Source organism: Phyllobates terribilis, unplaced genomic scaffold (genome assembly GCF_046119375.1).
Source record: "Phyllobates terribilis strain yellow unplaced genomic scaffold, ASM4611937v1 Scaffold_9__5_contigs__length_417890890, whole genome shotgun sequence".
Lineage (NCBI taxonomy): Eukaryota > Metazoa > Chordata > Amphibia > Anura > Dendrobatidae > Phyllobates > Phyllobates terribilis.
Window position 1 is genome coordinate 230,259,244 of NW_027362769.1, and position 19,604 is coordinate 230,278,847.

Genomic DNA, 19,604 nt, shown 5'->3' on the forward strand with positions numbered 1-19,604 from the left:
ATTGCAATAATGGGAGAGTACAAATATATTTTTCTGATATGGTGTTTTTATTTTTGTATCGCTGAGATTCTGTATATGTATATAATTCTCCCCAGTTAACAGCCCAGACACAGGGCTTTATACAGCTATACACATTCCGTCTTGCTTCCACCTTGTATACTGTCTTTACAAACGTTTCTTATTAATATAACTTAATAATTTTCTCCTACTTATCCCCATGTTCTTTTGACAGTTAATGGTTAAAAAAAGGGGGGATTTGCTACCCAGGTTTGGTCAGTGATCCACCCCTTTATGTGTGATATTCTTTTTGGCTATGCATAGTTGTCTAACATACAACAGTCTACAGACGTCTATATACTACACATCTAACATTCTACTGAGATCTATATACCAGGCATCCAACAGTCTACACATCTCTATATACTACACGTCCAATAGTCTACGGACGTCTATATACTACGCATCTAATATTCTACTGAGATCTATATACCAGGTGACGCGCCCCTGGGCCTGTGTCGCGCTGCGTTGCGCACGCGGGAGCTTACCCGGAGCCGGATCTGTTGAGGGTTGTAGTCTCGTGGCGGTGATCCGGTCCGTGCCCAGGGAGTCAGACTAAGTGGCGCTGTATTAGCAGTAGATGTTGGATGACTACGCCACCCGTTGAGTACAGCTAAGGAGCTGCTGCTGCAGGGCAGACCGCTGAGGCCGGTGGTAAGATTGTGCAGCGTGATAGTATAACCCCCAACGGGAGGGGTATGGCCTCAGGGCAGCCGACGTGGATGATGGGGGTAGCAGGAACCACTCGGAGACGGTACTGTGTAGTTCAGGGTCTTTACTGGTGACAAAGATAGACCCTCCCGGAGTACTGGCTAGCGATTGGGGCCTGGTCAGTCCTTGAGCAGATGGGATCTCCCCTGGCCAGGCGGAGTTGTAGGCCTCCCAAACTAACGATACTCTTCTGGCTACCTTGCTAGAGGCGGGTATAAGTAGCCCACGTCCCTGAGTGTACCGTGTGGTGCTCACCCGTATGGCCGGTGACTCGGGGCCTTCGGGTTTCTGGGCCAGAGGACCTGCAATCCCCTGCCGGTCGGTTTCTGCTGCTGGATAGGAGTTAGTCCCCACAGCCTCGGACTCCGGGTCCGGTGATAACTTCTCAGTCAGGGCGAGCTCTGCAGCTGCCAGCCCCTGACTCCTTGTAACACTGCTCCCACAGAGCTCCTGTTGTTTCTTCCTATATTTGCTTCTTTTCTCTGCTTCTTCTCTACTCACTCACCCTGCCTCAGCCCTAGGTTTATATAGGGGAAGTTCTTCCCCTCCCAGGACTGGGCAGGAGGTGTGGCATGCATAGGATCCCTGACCAAGAGACCTCCCACCTGCTCTCAGACATAACATTGCTGTTACTGTGGAAAACCAGACCCCTGGGGTGCCACATTCCCCCCTAGTGAAATTTAGTACTCCGGGACTAAACATATTTTAGAAAAACATAACAAGATATAACAATAACAATAAAGAAACACATAAAGGTGGTCACGGCATGTCCGTAACCGGGTGCAGTCTTTGAAGAAAGCAAGGTGTCCATTTCACCAAAACAGGGAGACGTAACCAGGTAGGGGTCTGTCCTGCCCCGAGTCCTTAACAGTCTTGAGTCCGTCCTGGGTTACGCTCCAACTATGTACAAAGGATTCCCGGTAAATCCACCAAGGACTCCTAAAAATAACTAGAAACACATAATTATACACAAGCAACAATAAACAGGTAACCACAAATAAAACAATTTATACACTTCAAATCCTCCAACGTGCGGGTAACTGGCCCCTAGTGGCCCTAGTGGACCTACGGAGCTGACTGTCTGGCCCTGAACTACAGGGTGTAGGAGCTGTTAAGGGTAAACTGGGCAGCGGTCTACGGGCCCTTTGGCTCACTAGGGATATGGCAGGCTCACTGCAAGCAGAGGGTTGATCCTCCTGGTCTGCTGGTGTGGGGTCTTCTGCCTCCTGGACCGGCTGTTCTTCCAGCTCTACCTGTTGCTCCGTAGGTGCTTGGGATGCTGGTTGGAGGAAGGTGAGTATGGGTACCACAACTGCACCATTGACTTGAGTCCAAGACCGAGGGAAGTCTCCGAGCACAGTATTAACCATGTCTTCCCTTTTCTCTACGGGTCGAAGGTCTTCTTGTTCCTCTTCAGGGTTCCGTAGCTGTTCGGGACACTTCTTCAGGTGATCCCGGGATACAATGGTTGTGGTTTCCCCTCCGTCTTTACTGATGGTACAGACCTTTGGGTTGTCGTGGCTTGAGGGCAGTACGGTGTACGGGTCCTTCTCCCACTGGTCGTCCAACTTGTGGAGCCGTCTTTTTCTCTTCAAGACCTGCTCTCCGGGTACCAGGGGAACAGCGGGAGCATACTGGTTGTAAGTTTTCTCTTGTCTTTCCCTAGCCTGACAGAGACTTCGCTCCACGCTCTCCTGTACTCTCCGGTACTGCTGCTGCCTCTCTGTGTCCCAGTCTGCTTCTGGTGAAGTGTCCTCAGGTGTCAGGACTCCCATTTCCAGGTCAACAGGTAACTTACCAGGTCTCGCCCTCATTAGGTAAGCCGGGGTACAGTTGGTGGAACCTACCGGGATGTGGTTGTATAGGTCCACCAGATCGGGCAGCTTCTCAGGCCACAGACTGCGTTCTTCCAGGGGCAACGTTTTCAGAAGATCCATTACCACCTGGTTCATTTTCTCACAAAGTCCATTAGTTTGCGGATGATAGGGTGTCGTCCTTATCTTCCGGCAGCCATACAGAGTGCAGAATTCTTGGAAGACCTCCGCTTCAAAGGCAGGTCCCTGGTCTGTCAACACTTGGTCCGGGTACCCGTGTGGACGGCAGAAATGCTGCTGGAAGGCTCTCGCTGCTGTTCGAGCTGTTAAGTCCTTGACGGGGACGACAACCAAGAACCGGGAGTAGTGATCCACGATGGTTAGTGCGTAGACGTAGCCACTTCTGCTTGGGGTCAGTTTTACATGATCCAAGGCTACCAGTTCCAACGGCTGCCGGGTGACGATGGACTGCAGGGGAGTCTTCTGGCTGGCACGGTCCTTCCTTCTTAGGTTGCACGGGCCACAGTCTCTGCACCACCTCTCGATGGTTCCCCTCATGCCTACCCAGTGGAACCGCTCGCGCAGCAGGGACTCCAGCTTCTTCCATCCGAAGTGTCCAGCCCCGTCGTGGTATGCCTCCATCACCATGGCTGCGTCTCTTCGTGGCACCACTACTTGCCAGATTAGTTCATGCGTCCGGGAGTTAACCATTCTGCGGCACAACTTCCCCTTATAAAGGAACAGTCGACTCTTCTCAGCCCACAGTTGCTTGGCTTCCTCCGGAACGTCTGGGTCAAGGCGAGCCTCTGGCCGAGTCAGCATCTCCTTCACCAGTCGGACGGCAGGGTCACTGTCTTGCGTTTCCTCCCAGTTGTAGTGAGGCAAGGGGTTAAACGTAGCGGCTTGCTTACTCCTTACCCGGTGGGAATACTGGATAGTCCCATGCCGGTGGAACGCAGGGAGTTCGACTTCTTCCAGTCCCTCTGGATCTTCTCCTACGTCCGGTAGGTTTGGCATCCTGGACAGGGCGTCCGCGTTGGTATTGGAGCGTCCTGCCCGGTATTTGATTGTGAACTCGTAGTTGGACAGACGGGCCATCCATCTCTGCTCTAGGGCACCGAGTCTTGCTGTGTCCAGGTGTGTCAACGGGTTGTTATCCGTGTACATGACGAACCGGGAAGAAGCGAGGTAGTGCTTAAAGCGTTCGGTGACTGCCCACACCACTGCCAGGAACTCTAGCTTAAATGAGCTGTAATTCTCAGGGTTTCTCTCGGTGGGTCGCAGTTTTCGGCTGGCGTAAGCGATTACTCGTTCTTTCCCCTGCTGGATCTGGGACAGCACGGCTCCTAGCCCGATGTTACTTGCGTCGGTGTAGAGGATAAAGGGCTGGCTGTTGTCCGGGTACGCCAGGATTTCATCCCCCGTGAGGGCCATCTTCAGCTGGCGGAAGGACTCCTCTTCCAACTTCTCCCATCTGAAGGGCGGCTTCTGGTTCTTGGCCTTCCGGGACTGGCCTATCAGGAGGTCCTGCATAGGAGCTGCCTTTTTGGTGAAACCGGGGATGAACCTGCGGTAGTAGCCTACCAACCCGAGGAACTGCCGCACTTCCTTTACACTGGAGGGACTTGGCCATTCCTTAATTGCGGTGATCTTATCAGGGTCGGGAGCCACTCCGTCAGCGCTCACCACGTGTCCCAGGTACTGCACCTTTGGTTTCAGGAGGTGACACTTGGAGGGTTTCACCTTTAGGCCGTAGCTTGCCAGAGCTTCGAACACTTCCGCCAGGTGTTTCAGGTGGTCCTCATAAGTCTTAGAATATACGATGACATCGTCCAGGTACAACAGGACCGTCTCGAAGTTTCTATGGCCCAGACAGCACTCCATTAATCGTTGGAAGGTTCCTGGTGCGTTGCAGAGTCCGAACGGCATGCAGGTAAACTCGCTAAGTCCCATCGGGGTGGTGAATGCGGTCTTCTCCCGGTCCGCCTCTGCTACAGGAACCTGCCAGTACCCACTAGTGAGATCCAAGGTAGAGAAGAAGTTAGCAGATCTTAAAGCAGCCAAAGACTCCTCTATCCTTGGTAAGGGGTACGCATCCTTGTGTGTGATACGGTTGATTTTCCGGTAATCTACACACATCCTCATGGTGTTGTCTTTCTTTTTGACTAAGACTAGTGGAGCTGCCCAGGGGCTACAGCTATCCCTGATCACCCCAGCCTCCTTCATGTCTCTAAGCATCCCCTTGGCGTGTTGGCAGTGTGCAGGGGGTACGGGTCGATACCTCTCTTTTATGGGAGGATGGTCTCCCGTGGGGATGTGGTGTTCTACCCCCTTGACTCGCCCGAAGTCTAACGGGTGTTTACTAAACACTCTCTCGTACTCTTGAACCACCCGATAGACTCCCTGTTTCTGATGTGAGGGAGTGGAGTCAGTACCCAAATGTAGTTGCTGACACCAGTCCTCCATTGTTTTCTTAGAGCCGTTACCTTCCTCCGGGTGAGATGGAGGCAAGGGTTCCACAGATTGTATAGCATTTTGGTTAATGGTATATAATTTGGCTAGCGTGGCATACCAGGGCAGGTACACTTCCCTCTTCCCGATATTGATTATGCGAACGGGCACCCTCCCATGGCGTACATTAACCACCCCCCGTGCTGTCAAGATGGTGGGCCTACTGTCTGAGTAAACTGGTTCTACCATTGCCTGGTAATCTCTACCTCTCAGACCAATAGCTGCCCGGCACCAAATCATCATTTCACTTTTTGGGGGCATGGCAATAGGGAAAGGGTCACACATTCTCACGCTACCAATCTCACCGCCGGAGAGTTCCACCTGTTGCCGTCGCATCAGTGCCCGGATCTCTTTTTGGAGCACTCGCTGCTCGCCGGAGCTGGCGTTCTTGGCAACCTGCTGTAAAAGGAAAATCACCTCTGCAAGACAATTTTCAATTACATTAGTTCCTAGAGTTATCTTTGGGTGACTCTCGTGTTTGTCAATGTCTACAATGATCAGTCCCTGTGCTGCCAGTTCAACTCTACCAATTTTAATGGTCACCTCTTTAAATCCGATCTGTGGCACGGGCTGACCATTGCTGGCGATGATACTCAAGTCGTCGTCAGGGTAGCGGGTAATATCCGAGTCATTCCAGTACTGCTTGAAGAGCACGTACGGGATGGTGGTGACCTGTGACCTGGTGTCCAGTAGGGCACTCATAGGAATGCCATCCAGTACCACAGGCAAGACTGGACGTCCTCCCACATATTTGTCGCGCCAGTTTGATGGGCCTGATGATCTTTTTCCTAGGGGTTGGCCCTCTACCCTAGGTTGTGCCAGTTTAAAGGACAGTACCTTGCCATATGTCCGGGTTGATTACAGCGGCGGCAGATGGGTCGTCCGTCCTCGTTGTATCGGTCGCTGGGTCTTCCTCTGGCCGGTGGGGTCCTCCTTGGTCGACGCCACGGGATGTCCTCCGGTCCGGATGCCAGCTGGATCTTCCCTGGAGTGGAAACCTGTAAAGACTGCACAGTTCGGGTTAGCGCAGCAACGCTTTTAGCTAGCTCTTGGACCTGATGGTGCAGGTCTGGAGCCGAGTCATTGTTCAAAGCCTGCGCATCAGCTCCCACAGGCCCTGCCGACAAGGGCGCCGCCTCCTGGTGGTAGGTGGTAGTGGGGCGTCTGTGGGTCACAACGCCACCTGGTGCCGGTTCTCGGAGCACCCGGATGGCTCTGTCCTTGAACTGTGCAAATCCCAGATGAGGGTCCTGTAAGGCCATTGCCCGCAACTGGGTTCGGTGGGCATTGCAATATAAACCCTCTATAAATTGTTCAGTTAACAGCCTGTCCTCGTCTCCCACGCCGTCAGGGTCGGTCTGCTTAATGGCTCTCAGGGCCTCTTGTAGGTTCAGGGCATAGTCCCTTATACTCTCATGTGCCCGCTGTTTGCACCCGTAGAATCTAAGCTTGATCTCGGCTGAGGTGCGGGTATCAAAGGTGTCCCTCAGCCGGGTTAGTATCCCTGCGACAGTCCTCCCCCCAGGTGGCCAGGACTTTACCTCCCTTTGGGCTGCCCCGGTTAATTGGGCCACCAGGATGCTTACTTTTTGCTCTTCTGTGAGGGGGTACACCTGGAAGAGGCTATCCAGTTTTTCTCTAAAGTCCTGCAGGGTATGTGACTCCCCTGAGTACTGGGGTAGCCAGGCTGCCCCCGGGATATAGGGCATGGTGAAAGGCATGACCGCAACAGCGGTGGCGCTGGCGGGGGTTGGAGCGGTGAAGCTCTCCTCCGTATCCGACATCCTTCTCCCCCCTAGTGGACCGTGGCCTACCTTGCGATGATCCTCTTCCGTAGGCCGCGGCTCCGCAGTGGATCGTCAGGGTTGAGGACCTTCCGTCACGCTCCTGTGACGTCGGCGTCTGCTGGGCTCCTTCCAGGACCTTACGCAACGTCCGGACGTGAGGCGGGGCTTCAGTTCTCGCGCGTTTTCGGAGTCCACGCCCCTCTTCTTCCCGCGCGGCGTCCTCAAGATGGCGTCCAATGGCGGGAAAACTCCACGGATGGCGGGAAGAAGGCCGAAGATGGCGCCGGATGGCGGGAAAACTCCACCGATGGCGGGAAGAAAGCGGAAGATGGCGCCGGATGGCGGGAATCTTCACCACGGGTAAGTTTTCACAGTCTTTTTCAGGCACGCAGTACCCGGTGGTTGCGGGCACGAGATCCTGCCGACTACGCCAAAAGTTGACGCGCCCCTGGGCCTGTGTCGCGCTGCGTTGCGCACGCGGGAGCTTACCCGGAGCCGGATCTGTTGAGGGTTGTAGTCTCGTGGCGGTGATCCGGTCCGTGCCCAGGGAGTCAGACTAAGTGGCGCTGTATTAGCAGTAGATGTTGGATGACTACGCCACCCGTTGAGTACAGCTAAGGAGCTGCTGCTGCAGGGCAGACCGCTGAGGCCGGTGGTAGGATTGTGCAGCGTGATAGTATAACCCCCAACGGGAGGGGTATGGCCTCAGGGCAGCCGACGTGGATGATGGGGGTAGCAGGAACCACTCGGAGACGGTACTGTGTAGTTCAGGGTCTTTACTGGTGACAAAGATAGACCCTCCCGGAGTACTGGCTAGCGATTGGGGCCTGGTCAGTCCTTGAGCAGATGGGATCTCCCCTGGCCAGGCGGAGTTGTAGGCCTCCCAAACTAACGATACTCTTCTGGCTACCTTGCTAGAGGCGGGTATAAGTAGCCCACGTCCCTGAGTGTACCGTGTGGTGCTCACCCGTATGGCCGGTGACTCGGGGCCTTCGGGTTTCTGGGCCAGAGGACCTGCAATCCCCTGCCGGTCGGTTTCTGCTGCTGGATAGGAGTTAGTCCCCACAGCCTCGGACTCCGGGTCCGGTGATAACTTCTCAGTCAGGGCGAGCTCTGCAGCTGCCAGCCCCTGACTCCTTGTAACACTGCTCCCACAGAGCTCCTGTTGTTTCTTCCTATATTTGCTTCTTTTCTCTGCTTCTTCTCTACTCACTCACCCTGCCTCAGCCCTAGGTTTATATAGGGGAAGTTCTTCCCCTCCCAGGACTGGGCAGGAGGTGTGGCATGCATAGGATCCCTGACCAAGAGACCTCCCACCTGCTCTCAGACATAACATTGCTGTTACTGTGGAAAACCAGACCCCTGGGGTGCCACATTCCCCCCTAGTGAAATTTAGTACTCCGGGATTAAACATATTTTAGAAAAACATAACAAGATATAACAATAACAATAAAGAAACACATAAAGGTGGTCACGGCATGTCCGTAACCGGGTGCAGTCTTTGAAGAAAGCAAGGTGTCCATTTCACCAAAACAGGGAGACGTAACCAGGTAGGGGTCTGTCCTGCCCTGAGTCCTTAACAGTCTTTAGTCCGTCCTGGGTTACGCTCCAACTATGTACAAAGGATTCCCGGTAAATCCACCAAGGACTCCTAAAAATAACTAGAAACACATAATTATACACAAGCAACAATAAACAGGTAACCACAAATAAAACAATTTATACACTTCAAATCCTCCAACGTGCGGGTAACTGGCCCCTAGTGGCCCTAGTGGACCTACGGAGCTGACTGTCTGGCCCTGAACTACAGGGTGTAGGAGCTGTTAAGGGTAAACTGGGCAGCGGTCTACGGGCCCTTTGACTCACAAGGGATATGGCAGGCTCACTGCAAGCAGAGGGTTGATCCTCCTGGTCTGCTGGTGTGGGGTCTTCTGCCTCCTGGACCGGCTGTTCTTCCAGCTCTACCTGTTGCTCCGTAGGTGCTTGGGATGCTGGTTGGAGGAAGGTGAGTATGGGTACCACAACTGCACCATTGACTTGAGTCCAAGACCGAGGGAAGTCTCCGAGCACAGTATTAACCATGTCTTCCCTTTTCTCTACGGGTCGAAGGTCTTCTTGTTCCTCTTCAGGGTTCCGTAGCTGTTCGGGACACTTCTTCAGGTGATCCCGGGATACAATGGTTGTGGTTTCCCCTCCGTCTTTACTGATGGTACAGACCTTTGGGTTGTCGTGGCTTGAGGGCAGTACGGTGTACGGGTCCTTCTCCCACTGGTCGTCCAACTTGTGGAGCCGTCTTTTTCTCTTCAAGACCTGCTCTCCGGGTACCAGGGGAACAGCGGGAGCATACTGGTTGTAAGTTTTCTCTTGTCTTTCCCTAGCCTGACAGAGACTTCGCTCCACGCTCTCCTGTACTCTCCGGTACTGCTGCTGCCTCTCTGTGTCCCAGTCTGCTTCTGGTGAAGTGTCCTCAGGTGTCAGGACTCCCATTTCCAGGTCAACAGGTAACTTACCAGGTCTCGCCCTCATTAGGTAAGCCGGGGTACAGTTGGTGGAACCTACCGGGATGTGGTTGTATAGGTCCACCAGATCGGGCAGCTTCTCAGGCCACAGACTGCGTTCTTCCAGGGGCAACGTTTTCAGAAGATCCATTACCACCTGGTTCATTTTCTCACAAAGTCCATTAGTTTGCGGATGATAGGGTGTCGTCCTTATCTTCCGGCAGCCATACAGAGTGCAGAATTCTTGGAAGACCTCCGCTTCAAAGGCAGGTCCCTGGTCTGTCAACACTTGGTCCGGGTACCCGTGTGGACGGCAGGAATGCTGCTGGAAGGCTCTCGCTGCTGTTCGAGCTGTTAAGTCCTTGACGGGGACGACAACCAAGAACCGGGAGTAGTGATCCACGATGGTTAGTGCGTAGACGTAGCCACTTCTGCTTGGGGTCAGTTTTACATGATCCAAGGCTACCAGTTCCAACGGCTGCCGGGTGACGATGGACTGCAAGGGAGTCTTCTGGCTGGCACGGTCCTTCCTTCTTAGGTTGCACGGGCCACAGTCTCTGCACCACCTCTCGATGGTTCCCCTCATGCCTACCCAGTGGAACCGCTCGCGCAGCAGGAACTCCAGCTTCTTCCATCCGAAGTGTCCAGCCCCGTCGTGGTATGCCTCCATCACCATGGCTGCGTCTCTTCGTGGCACCACTACTTGCCAGATTAGTTCATGCGTCCGGGAGTTAACCATTCTGCGGCACAACTTCCCCTTATAAAGGAACAGTCGACTCTTCTCAGCCCACAGTTGCTTGGCTTCCTCCGGAGCATCTGGGTCAAGGCGAGCCTCTGGCCGAGTCAGCATCTCCTTCACCAGTCGGACGGCAGGGTCACTGTCTTGCGTTTCCTCCCAGTTGTAGTGAGGCAAGGGGTTAAACGTAGCGGCTTGCTTACTCCTTACCCGGTGGGAATACTGGATAGTCCCATGCCGGTGGAACGCAGGGAGTTCGACTTCTTCCAGTCCCTCTGGATCTTCTCCTACGTCCGGTAGGTTTGGCATCCTGGACAGGGCGTCCGCGTTGGTATTGGAGCGTCCTGCCCGGTATTTGATTGTGAACTCGTAGTTGGACAGACGGGCCATCCATCTCTGCTCTAGGGCACCGAGTCTTGCTGTGTCCAGGTGTGTCAACGGGTTGTTATCCGTGTACATGACGAACCGGGAAGAAGCGAGGTAGTGCTTAAAGCGTTCGGTGACTGCCCACACCACTGCCAGGAACTCTAGCTTAAATGAGCTGTAATTCTCAGGGTTTCTCTCGGTGGGTCGCAGTTTTCGGCTGGCGTAAGCGATTACTCGTTCTTTCCCCTGCTGGATCTGGGACAGCACGGCTCCTAGCCCGATGTTACTTGCGTCGGTGTAGAGGATAAAGGGCTGGCTGTAATCCGGGTACGCCAGGATTTCATCCCCCGTGAGGGCCATCTTCAGCTGGCGGAAGGACTCCTCTTCCAACTTCTCCCATCTGAAGGGCGGCTTCTGGTTCTTGGCCTTCCGGGACTGGCCTATCAGGAGGTCCTGCATAGGAGCTGCCTTTTTGGTGAAACCGGGGATGAACCTGCGGTAGTAGCCTACCAACCCGAGGAACTGCCGCACTTCCTTTACACTGGAGGGACTTGGCCATTCCTTAATTGCGGTGATCTTATCAGGGTCGGGAGCCACTCCGTCAGCGCTCACCACGTGTCCCAGGTACTGCACCTTTGGTTTCAGGAGGTGACACTTGGAGGGTTTCACCTTTAGGCCGTAGCTTGCCAGAGCTTCGAACACTTCCGCCAGGTGTTTCAGGTGGTCCTCATAAGTCTTAGAATATACGATGACATCGTCCAGGTACAACAGGACCGTCTCGAAGTTTCTATGGCCCAGACAGCACTCCATTAATCGTTGGAAGGTTCCTGGTGCGTTGCAGAGTCCGAACGGCATGCAGGTAAACTCGCTAAGTCCCATCGGGGTGGTGAATGCGGTCTTCTCCCGGTCCGCCTCTGCTACAGGAACCTGCCAGTACCCACTAGTGAGATCCAAGGTAGAGAAGAAGTTAGCAGATCTTAAAGCAGCCAAAGACTCCTCTATCCTTGGTAAGGGGTACGCATCCTTGTGTGTGATACGGTTGATTTTCCGGTAATCTACACACATCCTCATGGTGTTGTCTTTCTTTTTGACTAAGACTAGTGGAGCTGCCCAGGGGCTACAGCTATCCCTGATCACCCCAGCCTCCTTCATGTCTCTAAGCATCCCCTTGGCGTGTTGGTAGTGTGCAGGGGGTACGGGTCGATACCTCTCTTTTATGGGAGGATGGTCTCCCGTGGGGATGTGGTGTTCTACCCCCTTGACTCGCCCGAAGTCTAACGGGTGTTTACTAAACACTCTCTCGTACTCTTGAACCACCCGATAGACTCCCTGTTTCTGATGTGAGGGAGTGGAGTCAGTACCCAAATGTAGTTGCTGACACCAGTCCTCCATTGTTTTCTTAGAGCCGTTACCTTCCTCCGGGTGAGATGGAGGCAAGGGTTCCACAGATTGTATAGCATTTTGGTTAATGGTATATAATTTGGCTAGCGTGGCATACCGGGGCAGGTACACTTCCCTCTTCCCGATATTGATTATGCGAACGGGCACCCTCCCATGGCGTACATTAACCACCCCCCGTGCTGTCAAGATGGTGGGCCTACTGTCTGAGTAAACTGGTTCTACCATTGCCTGGTAATCTCTACCTCTCAGACCAATAGCTGCCCGGCACCAAATCATCATTTCACTTTTTGGGGGCATGGCAATAGGGAAAGGGTCACACATTCTCACGCTACCAATCTCACCGCCGGAGAGTTCCACCTGTTGCCGTCGCATCAGTGCCCGGATCTCTTTTTGGAGCACTCGCTGCTCGCCGGAGCTGGCGTTCTTGGCAACCTGCTGTAAAAGGAAAATCACCTCTGCAAGACAATTTTCAATTACATTAGTTCCTAGAGTTATCTTTGGGTGACTCTCGTGTTTGTCAATGTCTACAATGATCAGTCCCTGTGCTGCCAGTTCAACTCTACCAATTTTAATGGTCACCTCTTTAAATCCGATCTGTGGCACGGGCTGACCATTGCTGGCGATGATACTCAAGTCGTCGTCAGGGTAGCGGGTAATATCCGAGTCATTCCAGTACTGCTTGAAGAGCACGTACGGGATGGTGGTGACCTGTGACCCGGTGTCCAGTAGGGCACTCATAGGAATGCCATCCAGTACCACAGGCAAGACTGGACGTCCTCCCACATATTTGTCGCGCCAGTTTGATGGGCCTGATGATCTTTTTCCTAGGGGTTGGCCCTCTACCCTAGGTTGTGCCAGTTTAAAGGACAGTACCTTGCCATATGTCCGGGTTGATTACAGCGGCGGCAGATGGGTCGTCCGTCCTCGTTGTATCGGTCGCTGGGTCTTCCTCTGGCCGGTGGGGTCCTCCTTGGTCGACGCCACGGGATGTCCTCCGGTCCGGATGCCAGCTGGATCTTCCCTGGAGTGGAAACCTGTAAAGACTGCACAGTTCGGGTTAGCGCAGCAACGCTTTTAGCTAGCTCTTGGACCTGATGGTGCAGGTCTGGAGCCGAGTCATTGTTCAAAGCCTGCGCATCAGCTCCCACAGGCCCTGCCGACAAGGGCGCCGCCTCCTGGTGGTAGGTGGTAGTGGGGCGTCTGTGGGTCACAACGCCACCTGGTGCCGGTTCTCGGAGCACCCGGATGGCTCTGTCCTTGAACTGTGCAAATCCCAGATGAGGGTCCTGTAAGGCCATTGCCCGCAACTGGGTTCGGTGGGCATTGCAATATAAACCCTCTATAAATTGTTCAGTTAACAGCCTGTCCTCGTCTCCCACGCCGTCAGGGTCGGTCTGCTTAATGGCTCTCAGGGCCTCTTGTAGCTTCAGGGCATAGTCCCTTATACTCTCATGTGCCCGCTGTTTGCACCCGTAGAATCTAAGCTTGATCTCGGCTGAGGTGCGGGTATCAAAGGTGTCCCTCAGCCGGGTTAGTATCCCTGCGACAGTCCTCCCCCAGGTGGCCAGGACTTTACCTCCCTTTGGGCTGCCCCGGTTAATTGGGCCACCAGGATGCTTACTTTTTGCTCTTCTGTGAGGGGGTACACCTGGAAGAGGCTATCCAGTTTTTCTCTAAAGTCCTGCAGGGTATGTGACTCCCCTGAGTACTGGGGTAGCCAGGCTGCCCCCGGGATATAGGGCATGGTGAAAGGCATGACCGCAACAGCGGTGGCGCTGGCGGGGGTTGGAGCGGTGAAGCTCTCCTCCGTATCCGACATCCTTCTCCCCCTAGTGGATCGTGGCCTACCTTGCGATGATCCTCTTCCGTAGGCCGCGGCTCCGCAGTGGATCGTCAGGGTTGAGGACCTTCCGTCGCGCTCCTGTGACGTCGGCGTCTGCTGGGCTCCTTCCAGGACCTTACGCAACGTCCGGACGTGAGGCGGGGCTTCAGTTCTCTCGCGTTTTCGGAGTCCACGCCCCTCTTCTTCCCGCGCGGCGTCCTCAAGATGGCGTCCAATGGCGGGAAAACTCCACGGATGGCGGGAAGAAGGCCGAAGATGGCGCCGGATGGCGGGAAAACTCCACCGATGGCGGGAAGAAAGCGGAAGACGGCGCCGGATGGCGGGAATCTTCACCACGGGTAAGTTTTCACAGTCTTTTTCAGGCACGCAGTACCCGGTGGTTGCGGGCACGAGATCCTGCCGACTACGCCAAAAGTTGACGCGCCCCTGGGCCTGTGTCGCGCTGCGTTGCGCACGCGGGAGCTTACCCGGAGCCGGATCTGTTGAGGGTTGTAGTCTCGTGGCGGTGATCCGGTCCGTGCCCAGGGAGTCAGACTAAGTGGCGCTGTATTAGCAGTAGATGTTGGATGACTACGCCACCCGTTGAGTACAGCTAAGGAGCTGCTGCTGCAGGGCAGACCGCTGAGGCCGGTGGTAGGATTGTGCAGCGTGATAGTATAACCCCCAACGGGAGGGGTATGGCCTCAGGGCAGCCGACGTGGATGATGGGGGTAGCAGGAACCACTCGGAGACGGTACTGTGTAGTTCAGGGTCTTTACTGGTGACAAAGATAGACCCTCCCGGAGTACTGGCTAGCGATTGGGGCCTGGTCAGTCCTTGAGCAGATGAGATCTCCCCTGGCCAGGCGGAGTTGTAGGCCTCCCAAACTAACGATACTCTTCTGGCTACCTTGCTAGAGGCGGGTATAAGTAGCCCACGTCCCTGAGTGTACCGTGTGGTGCTCACCCGTATGGCCGGTGACTCGGGGCCTTCGGGTTTCTGGGCCAGAGGACCTGCAATCCCCTGCCGGTCGGTTTCTGCTGCTGGATAGGAGTTAGTCCCCACAGCCTCGGACTCCGGGTCCGGTGATAACTTCTCAGTCAGGGCGAGCTCTGCAGCTGCCAGCCCCTGACTCCTTGTAACACTGCTCCCACAGAGCTCCTGTTGTTTCTTCCTATATTTGCTTCTTTTCTCTGCTTCTTCTCTACTCACTCACCCTGCCTCAGCCCTAGGTTTATATAGGGGAAGTTCTTCCCCTCCCAGGACTGGGCAGGAGGTGTGGCATGCATAGGATCCCTGACCAAGAGACCTCCCACCTGCTCTCAGACATAACATTGCTGTTACTGTGGAAAACCAGACCCCTGGGGTGCCACACAGGCATCCAACAGTCTACACATCTCTATATACTACACGTCCAATAGTCTACGGACGTCTATATACTACACATCTAACATTCTACTGAGATCTATATACCAGACATCCAACAGTCTACACATCTCTATATACTACACGTCCAATAGTCTACGGACGTCTATATACTACACATCTAACATTCTACTGAGATCTATATACCAGACATCCAACAGTCTACAGACGTCTATATACTACACATCTAACATTCTACTGAGATCTATATACCAGACATCCAACAGTCTATGGATGTCTACAGTTGAAACCAGTAGTTTACATGCACTATATATAAAGACACATATTCATGTTTTTCTCAATATCTGACATGGAATCAGAATAAACCTTTCCTCTTTTAGGTCTATTAGGATTACCATATTTTTAATATTTGCCAAATGCCTGAATAATGAGAGAGAGAGAATGTTTTAAGGCATTTTTATTACTTACTGCAAATATTAAAATGATGGTAATCCTAATTGACCTAAAACGGGAAAGGTTTATTCTGATTTCATGTCAGATATTGAGAAAAACATGAATATGTGTCTTTATATATAGTGTATGCAAACTTCTGGTTTCAACTGTACCATTGTGTAGTATTTTCTCTTCTTTTTACAACAGTGTTTAAAGTGAGGAGGCCAATTGCTGGAGGTTTGAGAGAGGACTGTTGTCCCATTCTTGTCTGATGTAGGATTCTCGCTTCTCAACAGTCCTGAATTGTCTTTGCCGGATTTTTCCTTTCATAATGTGGCAAATATTTGCTATTGGTGAAATGTCTGGACTGCAGACGGCCAGTTCGTGACCCAAACTCTTCTGTAAAGCCGTGCTGTTGTGATAGAGGCAGTATGTGGTATAGCATTGTCTTGCTAATATATACAAAGTCTTTCCCGTAATAGACGTTGTCTGAATGGGAGCATATATTGTTCTGCAACCTCTATGAGTGCTCAGTATTAATAGTGTCATCCAAGATGTGTAAGCTGCCCATGCCTTAGGCACTAATGCAACCCCATACCATCAGAGATGCCAGCTTCTGAACTGTGCGCTGATAACAAGCAGGATGGTCCATTTTCTCTTGAGTCCGCAGAACACAACATCTGTGGTATCCATAAAGAATTTCACATTTTGATTCCGCGAACCACAGAACACTTTTCCATTTTGTCTCAGTCCACTACACAGTCATGGCCGAAAGTGTTGGCACCCTTGAAATTGTTCCAGAAAATGAAGTATTTCTCACAGAAAATTATTGCAATTACACACGTTTTGTTATATACATGTTTATTTCCTTTGTGCGTATTGGAACAACACAAAAGAACAGACAAAAAAAGGCAAATTGGACATCATTTCACGCAAAACCCCAAAATTGGGTTGGACAAAATTTTTGCCACCTTTCCAAAATTGTGGGTAAACAACTTTGTTTCAAGCATGTTGTGACGGTACAGCGTAAAATCTTAATTATGCCAGACATACTTTCTGATGACAAGAGCAGTTTACCTTTATTTTTATGTTGACTTTTTAACCTGTGATCGTCTTTGGTTCATTATCACAGACTATTGTTTGAATAATCCTGAATGTTGATTTAAAAAGCCCCTACTATACCAACTATGTAAATAGATTAGCTCAAACAATGAGAGCTGAGTCCTGTGACTAATGCCCTCCCTAACCTCTCTGACTGATGACCTTTATATGTAAATAGTAAAAGGGTTTGTCTATCCTGCTGAAAAGAGACTTGGGATAGAGAAGCAAGAGGACACACAGACTCTGAGACCATCAGCTTGGAAGCATGGATTTTAACTAAAGCTACACAGATTTGGATTCTACATGACTGTTCTACGTGTTTATTGTCTGTTTTGTGGTTCAATAAATTATTGTCATGCTGTTTTACCCTCACCCTGTGTTGTCTGAGTAGTGTTACGCCCACGGAAGACCCGGGGACTTCACACATATGATACTCGTTCAAACTCACCTGTGGCAACAACAGGTGTGGGCAATATGAAAATCACACCTTAAATCACGTAAAAATGGGAGAGGTTGACTGTGCTGTGAATAAACCATGGCTATAAAAGATTTCCAAATCATTGCATTTTTTTTTATATTTTACATAGCATCCCAACTAGTGATGCCCGAACGTGCTTGGATAAGGTGTCATCCGAGTGCACTCAAGTGCTAACAGAGTATCTTCGGCGTGCTAGAAAACTATGTTCGAGTCTCCGCGGCTGCACGTCTGCATGCAGGGATTGCCTGTTTGTGAGGCAATCCCTGCATGTGTTGCGACTGTCTAATATCTGCGAAACATGCAGCCACGGCGACTTAAACATAGTTTTCGAGCACGCCAAAGATACTCAATTAGCACCCGAGTGTGCTCGGATAACACCTTATCCGAGCTCGTTCGCGCATCACTAGTCCCAACGTTTTGGAATTGGAGATGTATGTTTAATCACCCCTCTAAAATATGGTGCAAAATTATTAACTAAATAGGTCCAATGTTTCACAATCTTCATGTATTCTAAGCTTTCTCCTGAATAAGAAAACTATTGTTTGAGTAAGTGGAAACTTCTAAATCTGATTGTGTTGCCAAGTTCTCATTAGATATAAACAGTGCATCAGATATTCATAATTGGCCTTTTTGGAAAAGAGGAAAACACTTCCACATAATTCTTGCCTGACTATGCAGTAACGTACACTTGTGTTGCAAAATCCAAGGTTGATATTCAGATGTGTTTTGTTGGAAGTGTAACTTCTACCGTGATATCCATTTGTCTGGTTCTTGTATTCTGCAGTAACTGCTCTGTCACCTTAAGTTTCCCTGTGCTTCCGATGGAATACCACTTAACAGACCTTGCAAATGTCACGCACTACATCATTGAGGAGAAGCTAATGAAACCACTAAGAGAACTGTACAGCGTGAATCCTGTAGCAGAGTATTACCGATTTAAACGAAGGATGATGGAGAGTCCATTCGAGTGTAGGTGACACTTATTTGGTGCAGTTCCATACAGGGTTGCCAACCGTCCAAAAATTCCAGGACAGTCCATAAATCTAGGTCACTTTTTTGACCTGTCCGGAAAAAATTTTTTTTAAGGCGTCCGTGATTTTTTTAAAGATGAATAAAAATTATACAAGTTTTGACTGTAATTATCATCATTTTACAGTTGATAGTGAACGCGGCTGATGTTTTCATAGTAGAATGATGGACTGTAGACATGGATCACTTACAATCAGAATTATTCATTTATGGTTTTCCAATGCTGCTGTAAAAAATATTGTCTGCCTGTCATTTTTTGATCCAGAAAAATATAAAAAGTAAAGTTGGCAACTTTGGTTCCATATATAAAATGCTATTTTTATAATGTTATATTAACTTAATATATAAACCTAACATAGAAACAAAATGAACATACTGTATACCCCGCTATAAGCAAAAAGCAATAGTGCATATAAATAACATAGAAAAACAGAAAAGGTCGCTCCAAGTGTGTTACCCCCAGTATAAGACACAGCGAGCAAAGGATTGTACATGCTCACCAGCCTGTGTTGTGACCCGGCACAACTCCGTACTGGTAGGAATGAAGGGCTGCTGCTCCGACCGCTGACCCACACGCCGGAGGGAAGAAACATATTCAAACCAAGCGGGAAAAAGAGCGGTGATTCCCGGGTGCTGCCACAGAGTGAAGGCAAGGGTGGACAAGTGGGACCCTCTTCACTCAGTGACAGCGCCCGGGAATCACCACTCTTTTTCCTTTTTGGTATGCCTATAAATAACATGGGGTACTTAGTAAACACCATTTTTAATAAAAAAAAGCATAAAAACCATCCTAACAAGGTGTACCCAGTTGGGACAGTCCTAACCTCTAGTATTAAATCCTTACCATGTGTCAAAAAGGACCTTAATGTAAATAAGGGCCAAGCAGGACCGGGGCCCGACTATGGACACCCAGCAATGGGAAGCTATATAGACATTATGCCTAGCTCAAAGTACTTTACTAAGTACTCTGTGATTTATATGCACTATTGCTTTTTACTTACAGCAGGGTATATGTTCATTTTGTTTCTATCTTAGGTTTTGTCTGTTTAATGGCCAGTGTGAATATGCTCCTACACGTTGCATGTATACCAACTTCAACTCCAGGTCATTTCTTTCGGTTTAACATAATATGCTGTAGAGGAAAGGTCCCCAAACTTTCTTCATATGAGCGTCACTTTCAGCTCTGAAAGAATGTCGAGCGTAAGTGGGGAAATTGTAGAAGCCCCCGTTGTGCCTCTTTGAAGATTCCTTTTCCCCAAATACCCCCTTATAAAGTAATAATACTTTAACCCCTTTAGAGCCCATGCCGTATTAGTACGCATATTTGCGTACTGCCCGTTCAGTGAGGGCTGCTGCGCTGAGCCCTCACTGAACCGAGCACATGTCAGCTGATTCTTACAGCTGACATGTGCCCACAACAGCCGCGGGTGGAATCGCGATCCACCCGCGACTGTTAACATGTTAAATGCCGCTGT

The 19,604-nt window shown here is 51.1% G+C and overlaps 1 protein-coding gene across 1 annotated transcript in view; it reads left to right on the plus strand.

The window, feature by feature from the left end:
- LOC141162056 (uncharacterized) overlaps positions 1–19,604 on the plus strand; it is a 539,567-nt gene that overhangs the window by 499,990 nt on the left and 19,973 nt on the right. Inside the window, exon 68 of the mRNA XM_073647724.1 lies at positions 17,885–18,069. Within this exon, the coding sequence (XP_073503825.1) occupies positions 17,885–18,069 (185 nt within the window). The remainder of the gene's footprint in view (positions 1–17,884; positions 18,070–19,604) is intronic.